This window comes from Typopeltis vanoorti, chromosome 21 (genome assembly GCF_054136105.1).
Source record: "Typopeltis vanoorti isolate ZY-2024b chromosome 21, IOZ_Tvanoo_1.0, whole genome shotgun sequence".
Lineage (NCBI taxonomy): Eukaryota > Metazoa > Arthropoda > Arachnida > Uropygi > Thelyphonidae > Typopeltis > Typopeltis vanoorti.
This window is the reverse complement of record NC_143569.1, coordinates 75,520,792-75,539,259: the sequence shown is the minus strand read 5'-3', so window position 1 is coordinate 75,539,259 and position 18,468 is coordinate 75,520,792. Positions and strand designations below refer to the sequence as shown.

At 37.1% G+C, this 18,468-nt stretch overlaps 1 protein-coding gene across 1 annotated transcript in view; it reads right to left on the bottom strand.

Moving 5' to 3' along the window:
- The window catches only part of LOC150094986 (nose resistant to fluoxetine protein 6-like), a 52,807-nt gene extending 43,349 nt beyond the window's left edge, over positions 1-9,458 (bottom strand). Inside the window, exons 1-3 of the mRNA XM_090411168.1 lie at positions 9,125-9,458; positions 3,448-3,665; positions 394-508 (exon numbers count right to left, since the gene is read on the bottom strand). Coding sequence (XP_090267294.1) covers positions 394-508; positions 3,448-3,665; positions 9,125-9,458 — 667 coding nt within the window. The remainder of the gene's footprint in view (positions 1-393; positions 509-3,447; positions 3,666-9,124) is intronic.
- Positions 9,459-18,468: the final 9,010 nt, after the last annotated feature.

Sequence of the window (18,468 nt, the reverse complement as noted above, 5' to 3'; positions counted from 1 at the left end):
CATTTGCCTACTCGTACATGCAGGCTACTCCAAAAAATGGACTCCTATATTAATCAGAGCACTTCAAAAGTTTATCTATCTGCGATATATCCATTACTTAGATACCAGCTCTGTAGCTACTATAAGATACATTTTGTCCACCTTAACGTGCTTAACTATTCCGCTGGACTCTGGCTCTATCTAGACTGATTTTGCTGAAATATCGTATTTGCGAACGTTATTAAAATTCCACGACTTGCTACTTTTATATCTAGTTCCTTAACTCCCCAATATCTACCCACAACTCGAACCAATGTTTTGTTACTTAATTCTAACAATAGAATCTTCAACAAGCCACTCAATAACATTTCACACTTACGATAATACTAACAAGGAATAATAAGTAACTCTTACCTCCATTTGCCATTTTCTCCACGTCTTTCGGTGAGCAAGCAGAAGGTAAACAAATTCCAAGTTGCGTTTTCAAGCCAAACATAACAGCATTGCTTTTCAATACTGTTTCGAATAACTGCAATTTAGAAAAAGTATAATATATATATTTATCCTGGTTTGATCACAGTCTGTGCTTTGTTTGTATGTGGGGAGGGGGGTGGGAAGAAGCAGTTGAGGTTCAAGAGTTTTCCAGGTAGATTTTATTTTTACATTTATTTTTGAACAAAGTTCATGCCCTAAGAATAACTTTCAGTAAAACAAGGTCATGAAATATTAAGACATTCAAAGATTATGATTGTTTATATCAATTCCATACAAAATAAATTGCAAAGACTATAACGCTATTGCCGTGTGGCATGGGTTAACAGAAAAACAACCACCGATATTCATCTTGAACAGGTGGCCTTTGCAGTTCTCAGAGAATACTTGGTAAGGACACTCTAGTTTAGAAGCTAGAATGCGGATAATCACTCATTACAGGCTTTAGTGTGGAAAGTAGAGAAAGGTGTTTTTTTTTATATTATTCTCACACATGAACAAACACTTGTCCTTTATCATCTCTTTCTGCATGGGCTGAACGTGCATGGTTTGCACGAAAGCCAGTACAGAGTTGATCCGAAAAAAAAAGGGGGATGTGCCATTAAACTCTTTACCTATTGTTCTCATTTAGTACTGTCAAACGTAATAAAGAAGTTAATTAACAGTCAATTGCTTTAACACCCAGAAAACTAACTAACAAGTGATTACCAATATGCGTTCTGCAAGTCAGTTAACCTCCAAAACCCATCTATTCTCTTACTTCATCCATCCATCTTTTTACGAACCTTTCATAAGTCTACTCTTCAAATTCGTAAACAACAGAAACAAGAGAAACGAGTGAAAGATAGAATAAAAAAATAATCGTACTTATGTTCAGTTGAACACAACGACATTATTTCACATATAAACTAGTCAAATGTCCCTAAAACGCCGCTGGAAATAGACTGTTGACATTTGATGAACAATTCAGCCAAACATAGAACTTTATGTCTACTTCATAAATTAATCGGTTCTGAGTTCAGCTGAAATTGGTTAACATTGGATGAGATGAAATATGGAACTTTTGAAAGTTTCAAACGTTTCCATTCAAGTTTCCAATAAGCAAAAAGTAGATGTGCTTCTACATTTGGCCCAAGTACTATCTTGTGTCCACTGAGCCGTATGTTGGACACTGTCATTGATGGATTATATAAAAAAGAACGAGACCACTGACGATAATCTGAATATTTTAAATTTACTCCTTGAGTTATACAAAACTCTTTCTCAGTCTCATCCAATGGCCTTTCTTTTGCATTTTACAACTAAGGAATCTCCAGTATCTTTTATTCAGCTGATTTTTCTCCTGAAAGCTCTTGTTTATACATTCGCAAAACAAATAGAACGATCCGAAATTAAGAGACAGAATATAACGTCCCTTTCACTTAACCATGTTGCAAATATGATGTACTCACACTACTTTCAAGAATCCTTTATTTATCTTAATGTATATTTGGTTTGCATTGGGTTGCTAATTGGGTGTTGATAAACAAGTATAAATAGCACGATAATTACGTCCCTTGTGTGGTATGACCACAGCCATATGATTTTAGGAATACAGAAGAGAAATTGCTAGATGTCTCTATTAAAATGTCTGCAAATTTCTCCTTACGCGAATTTAGAGACATTTTTAATTTAGGTTGATGGAAAAAGTGGAAAACACACACACAGAGAGAGAGAGAGAGAGAGAGAGAGAGAGAGTAATTGTGTTTCGAGGCATTTTAGGGATCGTAGTCCCCATAAAGAGAAATATCCGCACATCACAATAACATCAATCCAATTAACAGATAGGATATACTCTATTAAGTATTGGTTTTAAATCAGCCACCACATTCCAATATTTTTTATTTTTATGAAAAAGATTGTGGATATCGCGATTCCGTGATCCTAAAATAGCCTTCCGAATATCTGTTGCCAATTTCCAGACAAGTAGAACCACAAGTTTTTAAATCATGTTTGGCTTTTCGTAATCCTTCCATGCAAACTAAGTAAATGAAGTTTAGCATGCATTGCGGTTCTACAGGAGAAGTGTTCGCTTTCGTTTTGTTCTAGTTTAAGTGGTTTCCAGTTTCGGTAGTTTCTTCTCCATAGTACTTCTATATATTAATACAATGACGACTATTATAGAAAGGTCTAATTCCAATGTAGAGAGCTGATCGATGTCTAATATGCCTATGGATCTTGTGGATCCAATTCAATTAACTCTAAACCATCTTCTTTTTTCTGTATTGAACACAACTTCATACTTAAGCATACCTCTTGGATTGTCTTTGGACTCCTGTATCTCGATATTGACGATGTCCTGTCGGTGGGAAAGTCTAAATTCGAATCCTGATCATGACGGGAGAAGTCTATATAATCGTATTTTCATGTGAAGGTGCAGTAGCCATTCTCAAATGGAAGTAACTGGCTTTTTTTCCTATGTGAAAATCCATTGTTTGTACTGGTCACCAGGCTAACAGGCCAGAGGAACAAACTCAATTAAAGGACAGATTACATTGGTCTCACAGCCATAGTTGCTTTGGAGATAATTCCAAACAACCATGACCAAAGATTTGTTCTCTCAAGTAGTCTTTGAGTGATACAAAGTAGTGGAAAAAATGTCGCCGTTTTAAGCAAAATGCTATACCTTAAAAAGTTTCCTTTTGCGAGGGAAAACTATTTTTATGTTTTAAAGCATCGTTCATTCCAGCAAAATCTTCGAACACGTACTACGACTGTGTTTCTGAAGCTTTGTTCCTAATGCGAATGGTTGCACCTCAGTTAGCTTATGGCCAGCGGCCTCAACATCTGGTTTTAAAAATATGAAATTTTCTCATGATAATTCTCAATTTAAACCGATTTCATTAAAAAATATATGTTTATTTCATGAACTTTTATTATTTGAAAAACGAACTGCTAAACATAGCTAAACAATTTTAATTTATTTTGCACATTTACCTGCTCTTCAGGATTGAACACCACCAATTTTCCAAGAGTTATATTTGGTGTGAAAGGAGGAAGTGGATAGTGCATATTCACTGTACAGTACTGACCACGAAAATCTTCTCTTGTGTCTCTTTTTGGAACTTTAATGCTGATGCACTCGTCGTAGGATCCGTATTCACTTAAAGAACCTGACATGAATCCAACCGGAAATTTTGCTGATGCATCTATCACTGCAATATAGAAAAAAAATGCTGACTTGACACGATATCTTTGTCTATATATTAATAATTTGCAATCAGATTTAGTTTGAGTTTTAATATTCTTACTTGGCTACATTATGGCGTTAAATCTGTGATAAATGCAAGTCCTTCTATCGAACCATTGCCATATGGTCTCTTTGTTCATAAAATAAGTATATTTTGCATTCTGCAGGTGATAGCAGTGACTCTCCGAAATTGTCAAAGATTTCGTTATCTACTTGTAGTAGTATTCGATACTTTTGGGTCAAGGTTCGGCATTTCTATAACGTATAACGCTCTTTACTGTCGTTGTGGTGACGAATTCATTGCCCTTACTTTCTTAATCGTATTCATTACCAGAAATGGTAAACAGTTAGACCAGTAAACAGTAAACGAAATACAAATGATACTGCCTGACCTTATATTGTGCATGTTTGCACGTACGTAGAGAAGTTATTTACTGCTGATATTAATGTTTGTCATTCAACACGCCCCACGTTTAACTTGGGGACATTATAAACTTCTCTGCCTAACGTAGCGTAGCTAAAATATAATCGACCACTGCTTTAAACAGTAGTTGAGTATATTGAATAGACGAGCAAGAATTCACTGATGGTTTATGAGTATTAAATTCACAAGGAAGAAGTAAAAATGGTAATTTATCTCATTATTGTCTACGTGCAAAACACGCTAATTCATGTGTTTCTGGCCAACTTTGCTAATTCCAGTATAATTAATTATCTTCCTGTGTTGCATGAATAATATCTTGGCGCAAGAGAATAGAGGTTTTGTTGTAGGAAGTAACTTGAATGTTTTTAATCATGCAACCTATCTGCGACATCGACCACGCAGAACACATGAAGCAATACTAGTTAGTATTTGAAACATCGCCTTTTAGGTAGCATGATGTGGTGAGAAGTGAAAATGTCTGATTACTGATTTCCATGAAAGTTAAGGAAGGAACACTTTCTGTTTCTTTTGAATAACGAAAAGGCATGAGAGGATTTATTTAATTATTTTGGTAAACAAGAAAAGTTTAATCTTATCATAAGCACAGTAAGAATTAACTGAGTTGTTACTGAATAATTAGCTGCGTCGTGATCAATTATTTTCAAGTTAAACATAACGTTTTTCTATTTTTATAGTATAGTCAACCGAATATATGTAAAACTGCAATAGCGCCCTCTGTACAAATCTCCATTCGTTATCAAAATGCATTTCTCTCCCTTTCTGCTGATAGAACATCATCTGCTAGGAATAGTAAAACTATTTGGGATTCGTATTTTTATATTAATTAAAATATGCCCCGTCATGCAGGCTGAGATTGACGTATACGTTTTGAATAAGAAGTTGAATAAGTGCACACACATGAAACATATGAAAGGTATTTCATGTGTGTACAGTCTGCGCGGTTAGCCTAATGTATGCGCTTCGCAACCATATGCCTGGGGAAGGAGTGTCCTAGGTTCGATTTCCGTCGACGCGAGGAGCTTAAGCATCTCCCTCAGCCATAGCCAAGTTATCCAGTCTTGGGCGTGGATAGCAGGGTTTTTCCCCCAGTTTATCTGGAGTTTTTCATCCCGCAAGCAGGCAAACCTCTCTCGTGAACACACACATGGATTACAGTCAGGAATACCGACCCAGCCATAGGTCTGATTCGTCAGCCTATGCTGGTTCCGGAGCCCGGATAAAATTTTGGGGGAATTAGATGGTGGCGTCCCTCCTCGTGAAGGGGAATCACGGCCGTGTACCATCACACGGAAAGGAAGGATGTGTGTACAATGATACATAAAGTCATAAACAACATTTTCTTGTTTTTCTTACCTTTCAAGCTTACGTCCAATGGTTTGTGTCCATTAAGTAATTTGGCTAATGAAAATTATGACAGGGAGTTACTCCAACTGCATAACTTGCCATATAAATATATATACCAATGTTTATGCTCCGTAGATAGTTTATCTGACTTGCGGGATGAAAAACTCGAGAGGGAGGAAAAAATCCAGCCGAATGGTATAAAATATAATTTCTTATTTTTAATTTAAAATCCTCTTCTAAAAGTCCAAGTACCACATGGAATTCGAACTAGCTCTTTTAAAGCAACGAGTATGTCATTCAGATCATCGTGCTCTTTAATTAGATTGGTACACGCTCGATAGATTCGAACATGTACACTGGTGTCCAAAATCTAAGTAGGAACAATATTTCTGAAGATTACAGCCGTGAATTCAGACGAATCACCTTGTGGCAGTTTGTATAACTGACCATGTGAAGTAGAAAGTGAGTACACATTCGAATTTTTGAATCGCGCTCAAAGGGGTCACGTGGTAGCACTCAACAGGATAAAAGGCAAAAGGTTGCACTAAGTGACACTTGCGCTGGAAGGAATCTCTTTTCGTGAAGGAATGAAGTTGCAAACTTGGATTTCTTGTAATATCTCGAAGACATCATCTAGATGATTTCACGCGTGGAAGAATTATTGGGAGCTTGAAGAAAGCCGCGGAATTACTGATATTGTCAGAGAGTTTCTAATCTCAGATTGCATTGTAATCAGAGGTTGAACAAACACAGAGATTTGGCGTTTGGTTATAACGGCAAAACCTAATCGATACACCACGGCATGTCAGCTTGCAAATCGGTTTCATTCAAGCACAGATACACGGATATCTCGACAAACTGTGGCAAGTCATCTGCGACAAACAGTCCTATACGCCCGAAGTCTTTGGTCCCTTTATCCACATCTCATCATAGAGCACGTTTTCAGTGGTGTTGTATTCCATAAAAGTTGGACACCAATGGGCTAATGTATTCTTTTCGGACGAGAGGACGTTTTATTCTTTCCTCCAATTCTAGATGACACGTGATCAGTCGTAAAAGTGGTAATGCTTACTATCGCAAGAATGTTCTTGAAATGGATAGATACGTCGGTGCTGGGATCATAGTTTGGGGAGGCATTATACATTAAGGAGGCACCGAGATACAAGTGCTGGAAAAAGGAATGACTGGTGAACGATCTCGTAATGAAGTTCTTCAACGTCGTGGTGTGGTAAGCGAACAATTCTTTATTATTATTATTGTAAATTATTATTATGATTGTTATATAAAAAAAACTGTTATCATCGTTACTGTTTAAATCTCATTATATGCAGCACAAAGTGCTGAACCTTGTAAAAGAATATACTGAATAGATGATCATTGTACATATGTAAATATTTGAAAGCACAATAAAAAAAATAAAAAAAAAATTAAGAGAGACCTCCACGGAGTCAGAGACTCATCGAGGAGGCCACATACTACACACCAGCTATCATGCTTATTCTTGAATTCATTCCCTCTGCTTGCACTCACAACATCCAATGGCAATCCATTCCACTCACGCATCGTCCTAAGAGACAAAAATCTAGCCCTCATCCCCTTCTTAGCGACATTCATTCTTAGCTTTCAAGAATGCACTTTTTATGGATGACAATGCCACACCATATGGTACACAAGCAGTGGAGATACTTCTGAAGACCGAGGGTAATACTGGAATTGAGTGCCCAGCACGCTGTCCAGATCTCAACCCCCCATAGAACACATTTGGGATGCAACAGGAGATGCATTTATGCTCGAAATTTCCCTCCAGAAAACAATCAAGCCTTATTCTTGCTCTGAAGAAGGAATGGGCCAATTTGCCTCAAGAACTCATGAATCACTTGGTTCTAAGTGTTATCAGATTACCTCTTGAAAGATTTCCTATACATCTGGAAGTCAGTGGATGAAGGTAGGTTGTTTAATGAGAATAACTGAATTTAAAAATAAATTACATTTTTAAATAACTTCAAATTAATTATATGTAGAAGTTTATTATAAAATTACTTTCAATTTTTTTCAAGTCCAACAATCGGAAGCCTTGATGTCTCACAGCTCCGCACGTACCTTTTGACAGGGCACTGATTATGTAGTCAGCACTCTTCGTATTTTGCAAATATAACTTTTTTAAAAAAATATTTTGAGCGTGATAACAATGATAATGGAAATGTTTTCAAATTTTTATTCTTCATTTGTTTTTGTCAAATGTAATCCATGTATCAAGGATAGATTGTCTTAGATATGCAATTCTTAGCAATTAAAATAACACTAGGCGCTTTCTGTGACAACCAACGCTCTCACCGAAAAAAAAACACATAAAAAAAACGACACAGATTTTAAAGCATGTGCCAAACTTAAAAGCAAAACAGATAAAGAAATGATTGCTAATGATAATAAAAGCGCGCTTTTCATGGTAATAGTGGACTGTCTTGATTCTGAAAAGAAATACGAGTAAGGAAATAAATGTCAACAGTAATAGGGAAAAAGTTGAGTTCCATGATCGTGTTTGTTTTTCTCTGATATCTTAGCAACGACGTGCAATAGTCACATAGCTCACCCACCAGTACAACAGCGGGGCAATTCGACCCATTTCCACATGCATCATGCACTGTACCTTCGTATGGGGGTTACACACCCAGAAACTAACAAGAGTAACAATGATGACGGCCAGGCATCGCAAACAACGCCTCGAATGGGTAAAGGAACGTCGGCAAGTGGACCATCGACAGATAGAAGGAGGTCATCCGGAGTGATGAGTCCCGTTTCCTGCTGCACCATACTGATGGCCACATATTGATATTCGCATTTAACATAAACAGAATGAAGCGCTATCGACTGGTTGCACAGGGGTTCAACAGGCCGGTGGAGATGGTGCTATATCTTGGGAAGCTTTTTTTCTGGCACGTCCTAGGTTCACTGGTTATGGACCTAAGACGCTACAGTGACCTGGTAGCCGACTGTCTCCATTCATATCTGCAGGAGGTCTCTCTCCAGAGCAAAGTGCCATCTTTCAACAGGACAACGCACCTTGCAGCCTCGTACAACTATTGAATGGTTGGCAGCGAATTCGCAACATTGCCTTGGTCTCTTAGCCCCCCCCCCGTGACTGTAACCCAATTGAACATGTGTGGAATATGCTAGAATGGGGTGTGAGAATTGCTGATTCTCCTTCACGCAATGAGAGTAAACTGACGCAGTTGCTACAGCGAACATGAGTCGAGTTCGACACGTTGCGCAATCTGTTCCTATGGGTCCGCGAGCTGTGATTGCACAGAGAGGTGGACCAACGCGCTATTAGGTGTCCTAATGCAAAGCTAAATCAGTATACATATTCGTACCCTTTTTATTTAACTATTAAATTCATTCCATTTCACCCATGTTGTTGATTAATCGCTAATATATAATATGTATATGATAATCATACATTTCATAGAGATGTGCGTATCTTTCTGGCACTCATTATTCTTAATTTTACGTAGCAGTGGTCTTTCAAATTTAAACAACAAAAGTTATACGGAAGAAGTCATCTCTGAGAATTCTTCAATCACAAGTAACGATTAAAAACAGCTCCCCCCCCAAAAAAATGGAAATTTCAGACTTACTTCGAACAGCCCAGGTTTTCAGCTCGCGTAATGCTGTGGCCATTTTCACCATAGCATGCATGCATGAAGATGATACTTCGTGTGTTACGATGATTCTCATGAGTTGGGGAAACCACGTGTCGGATATAAGGTAGACAACTTTCTTGATTATTCCAGTTATTATTTGAGCACTGGCATACATATCGGGAACCTTGTGAGCTGTAGAGTGGATTAAAGTATCATTCTGTTCATATAAATCCAATTGATTATCGTTAGTAGGTTCCGTAACATTTTCTTCACTACCAATCAATACACCACAACAAAGCAAACAGACGGCACATAAAATCCACTTCATATTTACCTCCCGAATTTTCAATCAAAAAGTATTCAATATCTCTAAAGAATTACCTTATATATCCGCCGGAATGTATGCGCATGCTCATATCTACCTACATTCGTATTTCCTGATATTGACCTTGCGATTTTGAAATTATAAAGTGCGTGTAAATCGACTTGTCATTATTAGCAATCGGAACACGTTTTCTTATGCAAAAAAAAGTAAGTAGCCTACCTTGAAGAGATAGGAAATTCGCCTCTAAGCTGCGTAAGAGCGAAGCTCATGTTCTCGTAAAAATCTACGATTTTCAAGCACAGATCGCTTCGCGCAGCATACAAATATAGAAGTAAGATACTGAAAATATCGTACATTCATTGTCTGTAAGTGCATAAATGCATACTGAGGAATTTATATGCTAAATGGAGTGCATTTCTAGCTCGCCTCCTCGTGGTGCACCCTGGGTCATGCTAAAGAGCTAGAGCGACTGGCGGCCAGACCATTGGCAATCTCCTGACCATACTTACACATGGAAACTCAAAACCTTCACAACGGTTCTTCTTCGAACCAGCTGATAAGGAATATTAGACATAATATCTTCCAGTTAAATGTTGAGGATATTAGCTGATCAAAATGTCAATGTGTTTCTAAACTTTTACGAGAAAAAAAACGTCGAATTATTTCTCATTCAAAAATCACGTATCGAAACTGAAGATCAAGTGAGAGCAATAATCCCTGGCTACGACATTCTCGGGATTACTTACATTCGTAGCTGCGGCAACATAACATATGTCCGAAATGGTATTGAGAATGCTGTGCTGATATCTTCTTCGAGTGATGACGAAATCCATAAGATCGCTGTTAAAATAGCGGTTACGATTGTGAATGTATACAAATCACCTGCAACTGTTTGGCCAAAAGATGTTCTACAGACATACTCCCACCCAACGGTGTACTCTGGGGACTTCAACAGTCATTATACTTCTTGTAAATACGACCGGAATGATCAAAACGGGGAAATTTTAGCTGAATGGGCAAATCAACACCGTCTTCACTTTACTTTTGATGCCAAGGAAAAAGGCACCTTTGAATCAAGAGCCTTGAATAAGGAATATAACCCAGATTTGACATTCGTCTCCACTGATAGTGAAAATCAGCCTCACAGACTTTCAGACATATTCTTGAGGTTTTTCCAAATAGCCAGCACCGTCCCATCTTTATGGAATTAGGAGCCCAAATTCCAGTGATAACATCATTTCCTAGACCAAGATGGAATTTCCAAAAAGCCGATTGGCAAAACATCACTGCGGATCTAGACGCACGCCTTAGAAGAATTAGTTCAAGCCCCTATGTAACCAAAGAAATCTCCTCTTGTCGATCCGAATCAGAAAGCTGCTCATATTGTTTCGCTTTCTAGAGCTCCGATAGATAAAGAACATACTAAAGAGGTAAAACGCAAACTAAAGGCTATGAAGTCTGTAACTCAAAAGAATCCACAATTCTCTTTACCTTTTTCCCGTGAGGAAATATCCTCGGCGCTTCAGAATATCAAAATGGGGAAGGCTCCTGGATTTGACACTGTTCATAATGAATTCCTGACGCACTGTGGACGTTATGCAAGATCGTGACTGGCTAAGTTCTTTAACGATATACTTGAAAGTGGCTGCGTTCCTAAAGAATTTAAAAGGACAAAAATCATTGCTGTGTTAAAACCAGGTAAGCCAGCAGACAGAACTGAAAGCCTTCGTCCCATAGCCCTTTTAAGGGCAACCTACAAATTATTGGAGAGACTAATATTGAACAGGATCAGTGATAAAATTTTGGAACGTGTTCCAATAGAACAAGCCAGGTTCAGAAGAGATGGCATCTGCACAGATCAAGTTCTCAGCTTAACAACCTACATTGAAGCAGGATTTCAAAAATGCCTGAAGACTACTGCAGTCTTTATTGACTTAACAGCGGCTTACGATACTGTTTGGAGGGAGAGAGTTATATATAAATTTCTTAAGGTCATCCCATGTAAAATATTGGGTCATCTCCTAAGCAACTTACTTTGTGATCGATATTTCAGGGTAGTCACCGGACGAAGCATCAGTAAACAAAGAGTGCTTAAGAATGGATTACCTCAGTGCTCAGTGCGCGCACCACTGCGTTTTAATCTTTACATCGCAGATATTCCTGGAACAGCCAGTAGGAAGTTTGCTTATGAAGATGATCTAGCTTTGGTGATCACCGACAAGTCTATCAAAAGAACTGATGAAATATTGACAAATGATCTGTCGGCTTTATGGCAGTTCTATAAAAAATGGAGATTAACATCAAATTCTGGTAAAATCGAATGGTCTTGCTTTCACCTGAACAATAGTCTTGTAAATCAAAAACCAGAGATATATGCTGACGGAACATTAATTTCGTTTAATCCGACATCTAAATATCTGGAAATAACTCTGGATAGAACCCTGACATATAAAGAGCATATGATTAATATCGCTGCTAAAGTTCGCACCAGAAATAACATAGTTCAGAAGCTTTGTGATACTATATGGGGCTCAAGTGCCACAACTCTGCGGTGCACTGCAATGGGTCTAGTTTACAGTGCAGCAGAGTATGGAGCTCCTGTCTGGCTCAATAGTTACCATGTCAATAAACTAGATACTCAACTTAACTCTACTCTGCGTTTAATAACAGGTTGCATTAGGAGTACACCCTTACAATGGCTCCCCCACTTTGAGCCATATTTATCCTCCGGAACTGCGACGACAGGAAGCCTTGCTTCTTGAATATAAAAGAATTTTAAATAACCAAAATCTCCCAATACATGAATTTATTCCAGATGCTTTATCCAATAGACTAAAATCCAGAAGTTTGCAATCACATAAACATCTTCCAAAAACCATCTGGATTTGACTTGCCCAGGACGGCTAACAGGATTCGTACAGGCCATGGTGTATGCGAGACTTACTTTCAAAGTGGAGTAAGATACCAAATCCCCACTGTCCCTGTGGAGCCGAGACCCAAACCATTTACCATATAGTACAGGGATGCGAGCTAACAGCATATCCAGGTGACTTTCAGGATATCTTTGACCTCCCCAGAGGCGATCAACTGGATCAAAAACCTAAATGTTAAAATATGACTAATCTTCTGTCTGATGCTTGTCATAAATTTCATATTTGTATTTGCCTGATTGCCGACTTTTTTTATCATATGTATGTGTATCCTATCTTTACTCATTTGTATTATATCTTATTGTTTTTTAACCATGTGTACAAGCCATACGATAAATATAAATAAATAAATATATGCTAATCAGTATATGAAATTAAAACATTTGTCCACTGAATTTATGGGATTGAAATATACATTCATTTGTTGTAATCAAGTCAGTAAAGTAAGAATGACATTGGTGAAAGAATAATTGGCAAATCTTAGTATAATTTTCAGTTCTACTGAAGTATAAAATGTAGCCTCATTTCGACATTAGCCATTCTCAAAAATTCCTGGAGATTTATCTTTTATCATTTGTATAATTAACGTACTTATCATGTGAATTGTTACAAAAACTATACTTATTCTTATAGATGGCTCCGGAACCAAAATGAATTAGGATTCTGGATATCGAATATAAATTCAGTCATCAGCATTCAATCGAAATAGCCATTAAATGCTGTTTTGAGATTAATTTCATAAATTATTTTTTTCAAGGCATGGATCCTGAGTACTCAATAGATGTCGGGTTCTGACTACCCACTACAAAAAATAAATAAAACTCCTAATCCCATGGGGAAAAAATGAAAACAAAAGTAAAAATATAAATAAATAAATAAATATCTCAGTTCTAAATATCCAATAGAAATGGTATGATGCATTATTGCCATTTGAAATAATTATTAAATGAAGAAAAGATGAGGATGACGACATGCTACAATTTTTATTGTCCTTTCAAACAAACTAGAAAATAAATTCGCTGAAACACGTTTTGTTTCGTCTACTTGAATATGTTTCTTCAAATCTCACGTTCAGCCTTGTTAAAATGACGTTTAAGATTAAACACTGATAGGCAAACTGGTGTTAAGAAAAGTTGCTTAAGAGCAACTTTTTTTACATGTTGTTCATACGTGACTTGAGTTAGGTATAATTTGGATGCTGATGGTATTTGCATATCTTCAGGGGATCTAGTTATTTATTCTGTTTGAGATAATACTATGGATAATTAGCGACTGCTTTAAACACAAGAAAACAAGAAATGATTTTTTATCATTTTGACATTCGTATTAATTGGTATGAGTCCTAACACATAGTCAGAGAAACTAAATTATGATGAGAGGAATAGTGAGAATCTGTGTGTAAGAGCGACAATGTTATTTGGTTGCCAATGACCACGATGGGTATTAGCATGGAAATGATTAGGAGGAGAGAACGAATTCCATTTTCTTTTCTTCCGGATCGGACCCATCAAGCAGATGCAAAGATGTCTGCATAAATAAGATGATAGATAAGATCTACAAGTTGTCCAACTGCAGTGTCGTGCAGACTTCAGACAATACTATACAAAGCATTCAGGTAGATTATTACATATGCACATGAATGTTAGGTGTATTAGAAACAAAGGGGTAGAGTTTGTTACATTGATCAATACGTTTAGGATCTCAGATTGCAGGCATTAGTGAAACGTGGCTCTCAGAAACAGACATACTAACTGGTATCAAGTGTAATAAGTACAGTATTTGTATGAAGGATAGACAAGCACATGGTGACTCTGTGATGGTTTGGGAAGCCTTCTTTTGCGACACATTTGGTCCCTTAGTAGGTCAAGAGAGGTTCTTAAACGCTGCGAACTACCAGAATGTGTTGGCTGATCACCTACACATTTTCATGGCTATCGCGTATCCTGCACCTGATGGTCTATTTCAGCAGGATAATGTGCTGTCCCACAGGGCTGCAACTACCCAGGCACGAGTACAGAAACACTTATTTAAGTTTGACTATCCAGTAGCCTAAGGTCCTCCGGTTGATTGAAATCCGATCGAATCTCTCTCCGGAACGCCGTAGGATGAGACAACAGATCCATGTATCTGGGACCGAAGTGTAAGGCGTGTGGACAATGCTGCAAACAGGCATGACTGGAATTACCTCCTTGCATATATATATATATATATATATATATATATATCAAACTTGTATATATATAATTATTTGTTTAGACAATATAAAGTTAGGAAAGATGAGCTGATTTAAAAAGTACTATTTCTCACAAATGGAATAGACTTAGACCATCTAATCACTTTAAGTTAGGACAGCGAAGTAAAGTTTCACCAGTTTCTATATAAAGCCATTCTATGAGGAAATGACTTTTATGAAGAATGCGTAACTTGCGTAGCGTGTCTGGATATGCTCTGCAAGTCCAGACTGTTCAGGGGCTCAAGATATTGAATGTAACATTTCTGTTCTAGCCGAATAAAAGCAGATATTCCTGTTTCTCTGAAATAAGATAACCCACAAGAGCAAGGAATCTGGTAGACGTCTGGAAAATTGAGCAGTGCAAGCTTGTCCTTAGGAGGATCGTGAAAGATGGAGATTTTTCTGATTGGACGAAAGGCAACCAAAATATTCAGTGGTTTTAAACTTTCTCTATGCGTTCGTTAATACCATGCACATGAGGAATAGTAATACTGGTAAAATCTCTCTCTCTCTCTCTCTCTCTCTCTCTAGTATACAGTCACAAATCATTTAGGTTCTTCTCTTATTCAAGCGTAATGACAAATCACTGAATAGAATCATCGCTTGCAGGAAAGTTTCATCTGAGTTCGTCCTATCATACGGAGGGGAGCTGATTCTTTTTTCTTTCTTCAGATTTTAATACTACAGCGGCATGAAAGAATATGAATAAAACTCCTACCATCTCCATATTAGAATGACTAACTCACCTTCGTCGAAAATTCATCCTAAGATTCCCTAGATGGATTTCATCCCAATCTTTTAACCGTAGGGAAAATATCGTGTTGTTATCACGACTACGACAGGCCATTGGTAATTTTGTTTTATTTTTATTTATTAGATCTAGCTGTTATGCTCTTCTTTCTGATTGTATATTTTAGATTATGAAGAACATATCATCTGTGTGTGTTCTATGGATTGTCTTACCATAGAACTACTTAACCTATTATTAAGCTGTCTTCTTTTGGAATCAAACTTGTACTAAGGATTACCCATCTGCCATCTCTCATCCTGGCTGTTGGACAGCCCAGTTTTTCTTTACTGTTTGGCTTTGTAAATAACAGCAAACATTTTATTACGTGTCTTTAAAACCTGCATTTTTACACCTTCTTCTCATTTTTCTTCTCCATCTTAAACCTTAAGTAAATTTAAAAAGGACAGGTGTTACTTGTGATTTTCCGAACGGTTTGTTTATTGTAAAACTTTTGTCGTCCATACCCTAAGTCTTGTGCAATCAGTTTCTAGTTGCCGTTTAGGAATTTCCTTTACATAGAACACACACAAATTTCATGTAACTAGAGCAAGAAACTGGTTTATATCTGATCGATTACTCTATCAAGAGAAAAAAAGGGGAAAATGCAGGTATACAAAATTGGACAATCCTGATGTCATACAAGAATCACAGATGTGATAGAGAGGGCACTAATATAAAAGTTTAAGGTCGCAAGTTTGTATCGAGAATAATCTACGCTATCTTACTATCAATTCAAAATTTTTATGCAAAACGTGTTTTTCCATATAGAAATGGGGGTATTTTCCTTATTCTGGCCCTATTTCAGATCTCAAGGTAAACTGTCACCAATTCAGATTAATCTCGACATTCGAATCAGTTTCATTTTCACACATTTCGTGCTAGTAGGATGGCATTGATATTTTATTTTTCATTTCTTAGGAAAACACTTTTACGTAAGTGTAATGCAAGAATAACTACTTCCTGATAAAAAACGTTATTCTTCATTGCCCTTACGAAATTGATCATTAAGTTACTGATTTTTTTTAGACTGGAAATAAAATAAAAATGCTATCAAGGACGAAACAATGCTTAAAAGATTTAGGAGAAAAAATTAAAAAACAATTGCTTCAAATCTTAATGAATAGTGTTTGTCTCAGGAATAATTTCAACGAATCTTTGTGTTTCCAGTTATTTTATCACCACCACACTAAGATAATATTATTTATATAAATTTGAAACAAAAGACTTTATAAAATTTTAGTATAAATTTTGATAAAAGTTTAATAATAAACTTTTGTTAATCTCTAAATATAAACTTTTATGTAAATAAAAAAATATGTATTATAAATACGACATATAAATATAATTATAACTTTATGGATCAATTATTTTAAGTAATACACTGGTGTCCAAACGTTAAGAAGAACATTATTTCTGAAGATTACAACCGTAAATTCAGACGAATCTGTGGCAATTCGTATAACTGACGATTTCGAGGAGAAAACAGGTACACATTCAAATTTTCGAATAGCGCACAAAGTGGTCGCGTGGTAGCACTCAACCGGATAAAAGGCAAAAAGTTGGCTAAGAAAATTTTTTTTGAAAGAAGCTCTTTTTATGAATGAATAAAGTTGCAAACTTAGATGTCCTCTAGTATCTCGAAGACATCATCTAGATGATTTCACGCAGGGAAAAACTACTGGAAAACTTGAAGAAGGCAGCAGAAATACTGATATTATCAGAGAGATTGGAATCTCCCATAGCATTGTATCCAGGCTCTGGTGAGCGTTTCAAACCAATGAAATGTATCCCAGAGGTTTACAGAGAGGTGACTCTCGCTCTATTATTGTTCATCAGCAAATATTTGGTTATAACAGTCAAACGTAATCCACGCACCGCTACAGGTCAGTTAGCAAATCGGCTCCATTCAAGCACAGGTACGCAGATATCTGGTCAAAAGATGTCTGTGATGCGACAAATAGGCCTATATGCCCAAAGACCTGTAGTCTGGATCCCTTTATCCACAGTTCATCTTAGAATATATTTTCAGTGGTGCTGGATCCCTAAAAATTGGATAAGACACCAATGGGCTGTGTACTCCTTACAGACGAGAGTCGCTTTAGTCCTTCCTCTAATTCTAGACTAAACTTGATCTGCCGTGAAAGTGGTACTGCTTACTATCACCAGCATGTCCTTGAAAGGATAGATATGACGGGTCTGCGGTCATTGTGTGGAGGCACATTCTTCATGGACCACAGAGTTACAAGTGCTGGAAAAAGTGACTATGACTAATGAATTCTATTGCAACGAAGTTGTTCATCTTCGATTGTTCCGTGGGGTTGTAGGCGAAGAATGCATTTTTATGGATGACAATTCATACCACATCGTACACGAGCAGTGGAGATAATTCTGTAGCCCGCGGATATTAATCAAATCGACCGACCAGCAGGCTTCCCAGATCCCAACCCCATATAACCTACTGATGTTCAAAATTCCCCTCCAGAAAACAAACAAGGCCTTATACTTGCTCTGAAGGAGTTGTGGGTCAGTTTGCTTCAAGAACTCCTGAATCACCTGGTGGACAATTCACCTGAATGGACAATTCATTCTGAAATATATCTCCACATATTTTTTTGTAAGCACTGTACATTAATTTCTTATGTATGTTCGTAGGAAATGATGCGATATCAGAATGTGTCCCGAGAGCTCGAAGAATAAATAGAGTAGGAGTCAAATGGATGTGTAATCTTATTAAGCAAGAGATTCGTAACAAAAGGACGATGTGGAAGGAATACCGTTTGCATAAGGATGACGTCAGTTATGAACGTTATAAACAGCAGGCTAGAATAGTAACATTGTGGTAATTGTCTGCTGTATTGTCTCCCTGTCGCTTTCAAAATCATCAGCAGTCACGCTTAGCTACAGTTGACCACCAATGCTGAGATCCTTCTACCTACCGATTTCCAAAATTTCATTAGGGTGTAAGAAGCCAAGATCTTTTTTGGAAAGTAACAAAAGTGTTATAGCATATATTTATTTATTTTATTTTTTAATTAGTAATGGAATAATATGAACAATGAA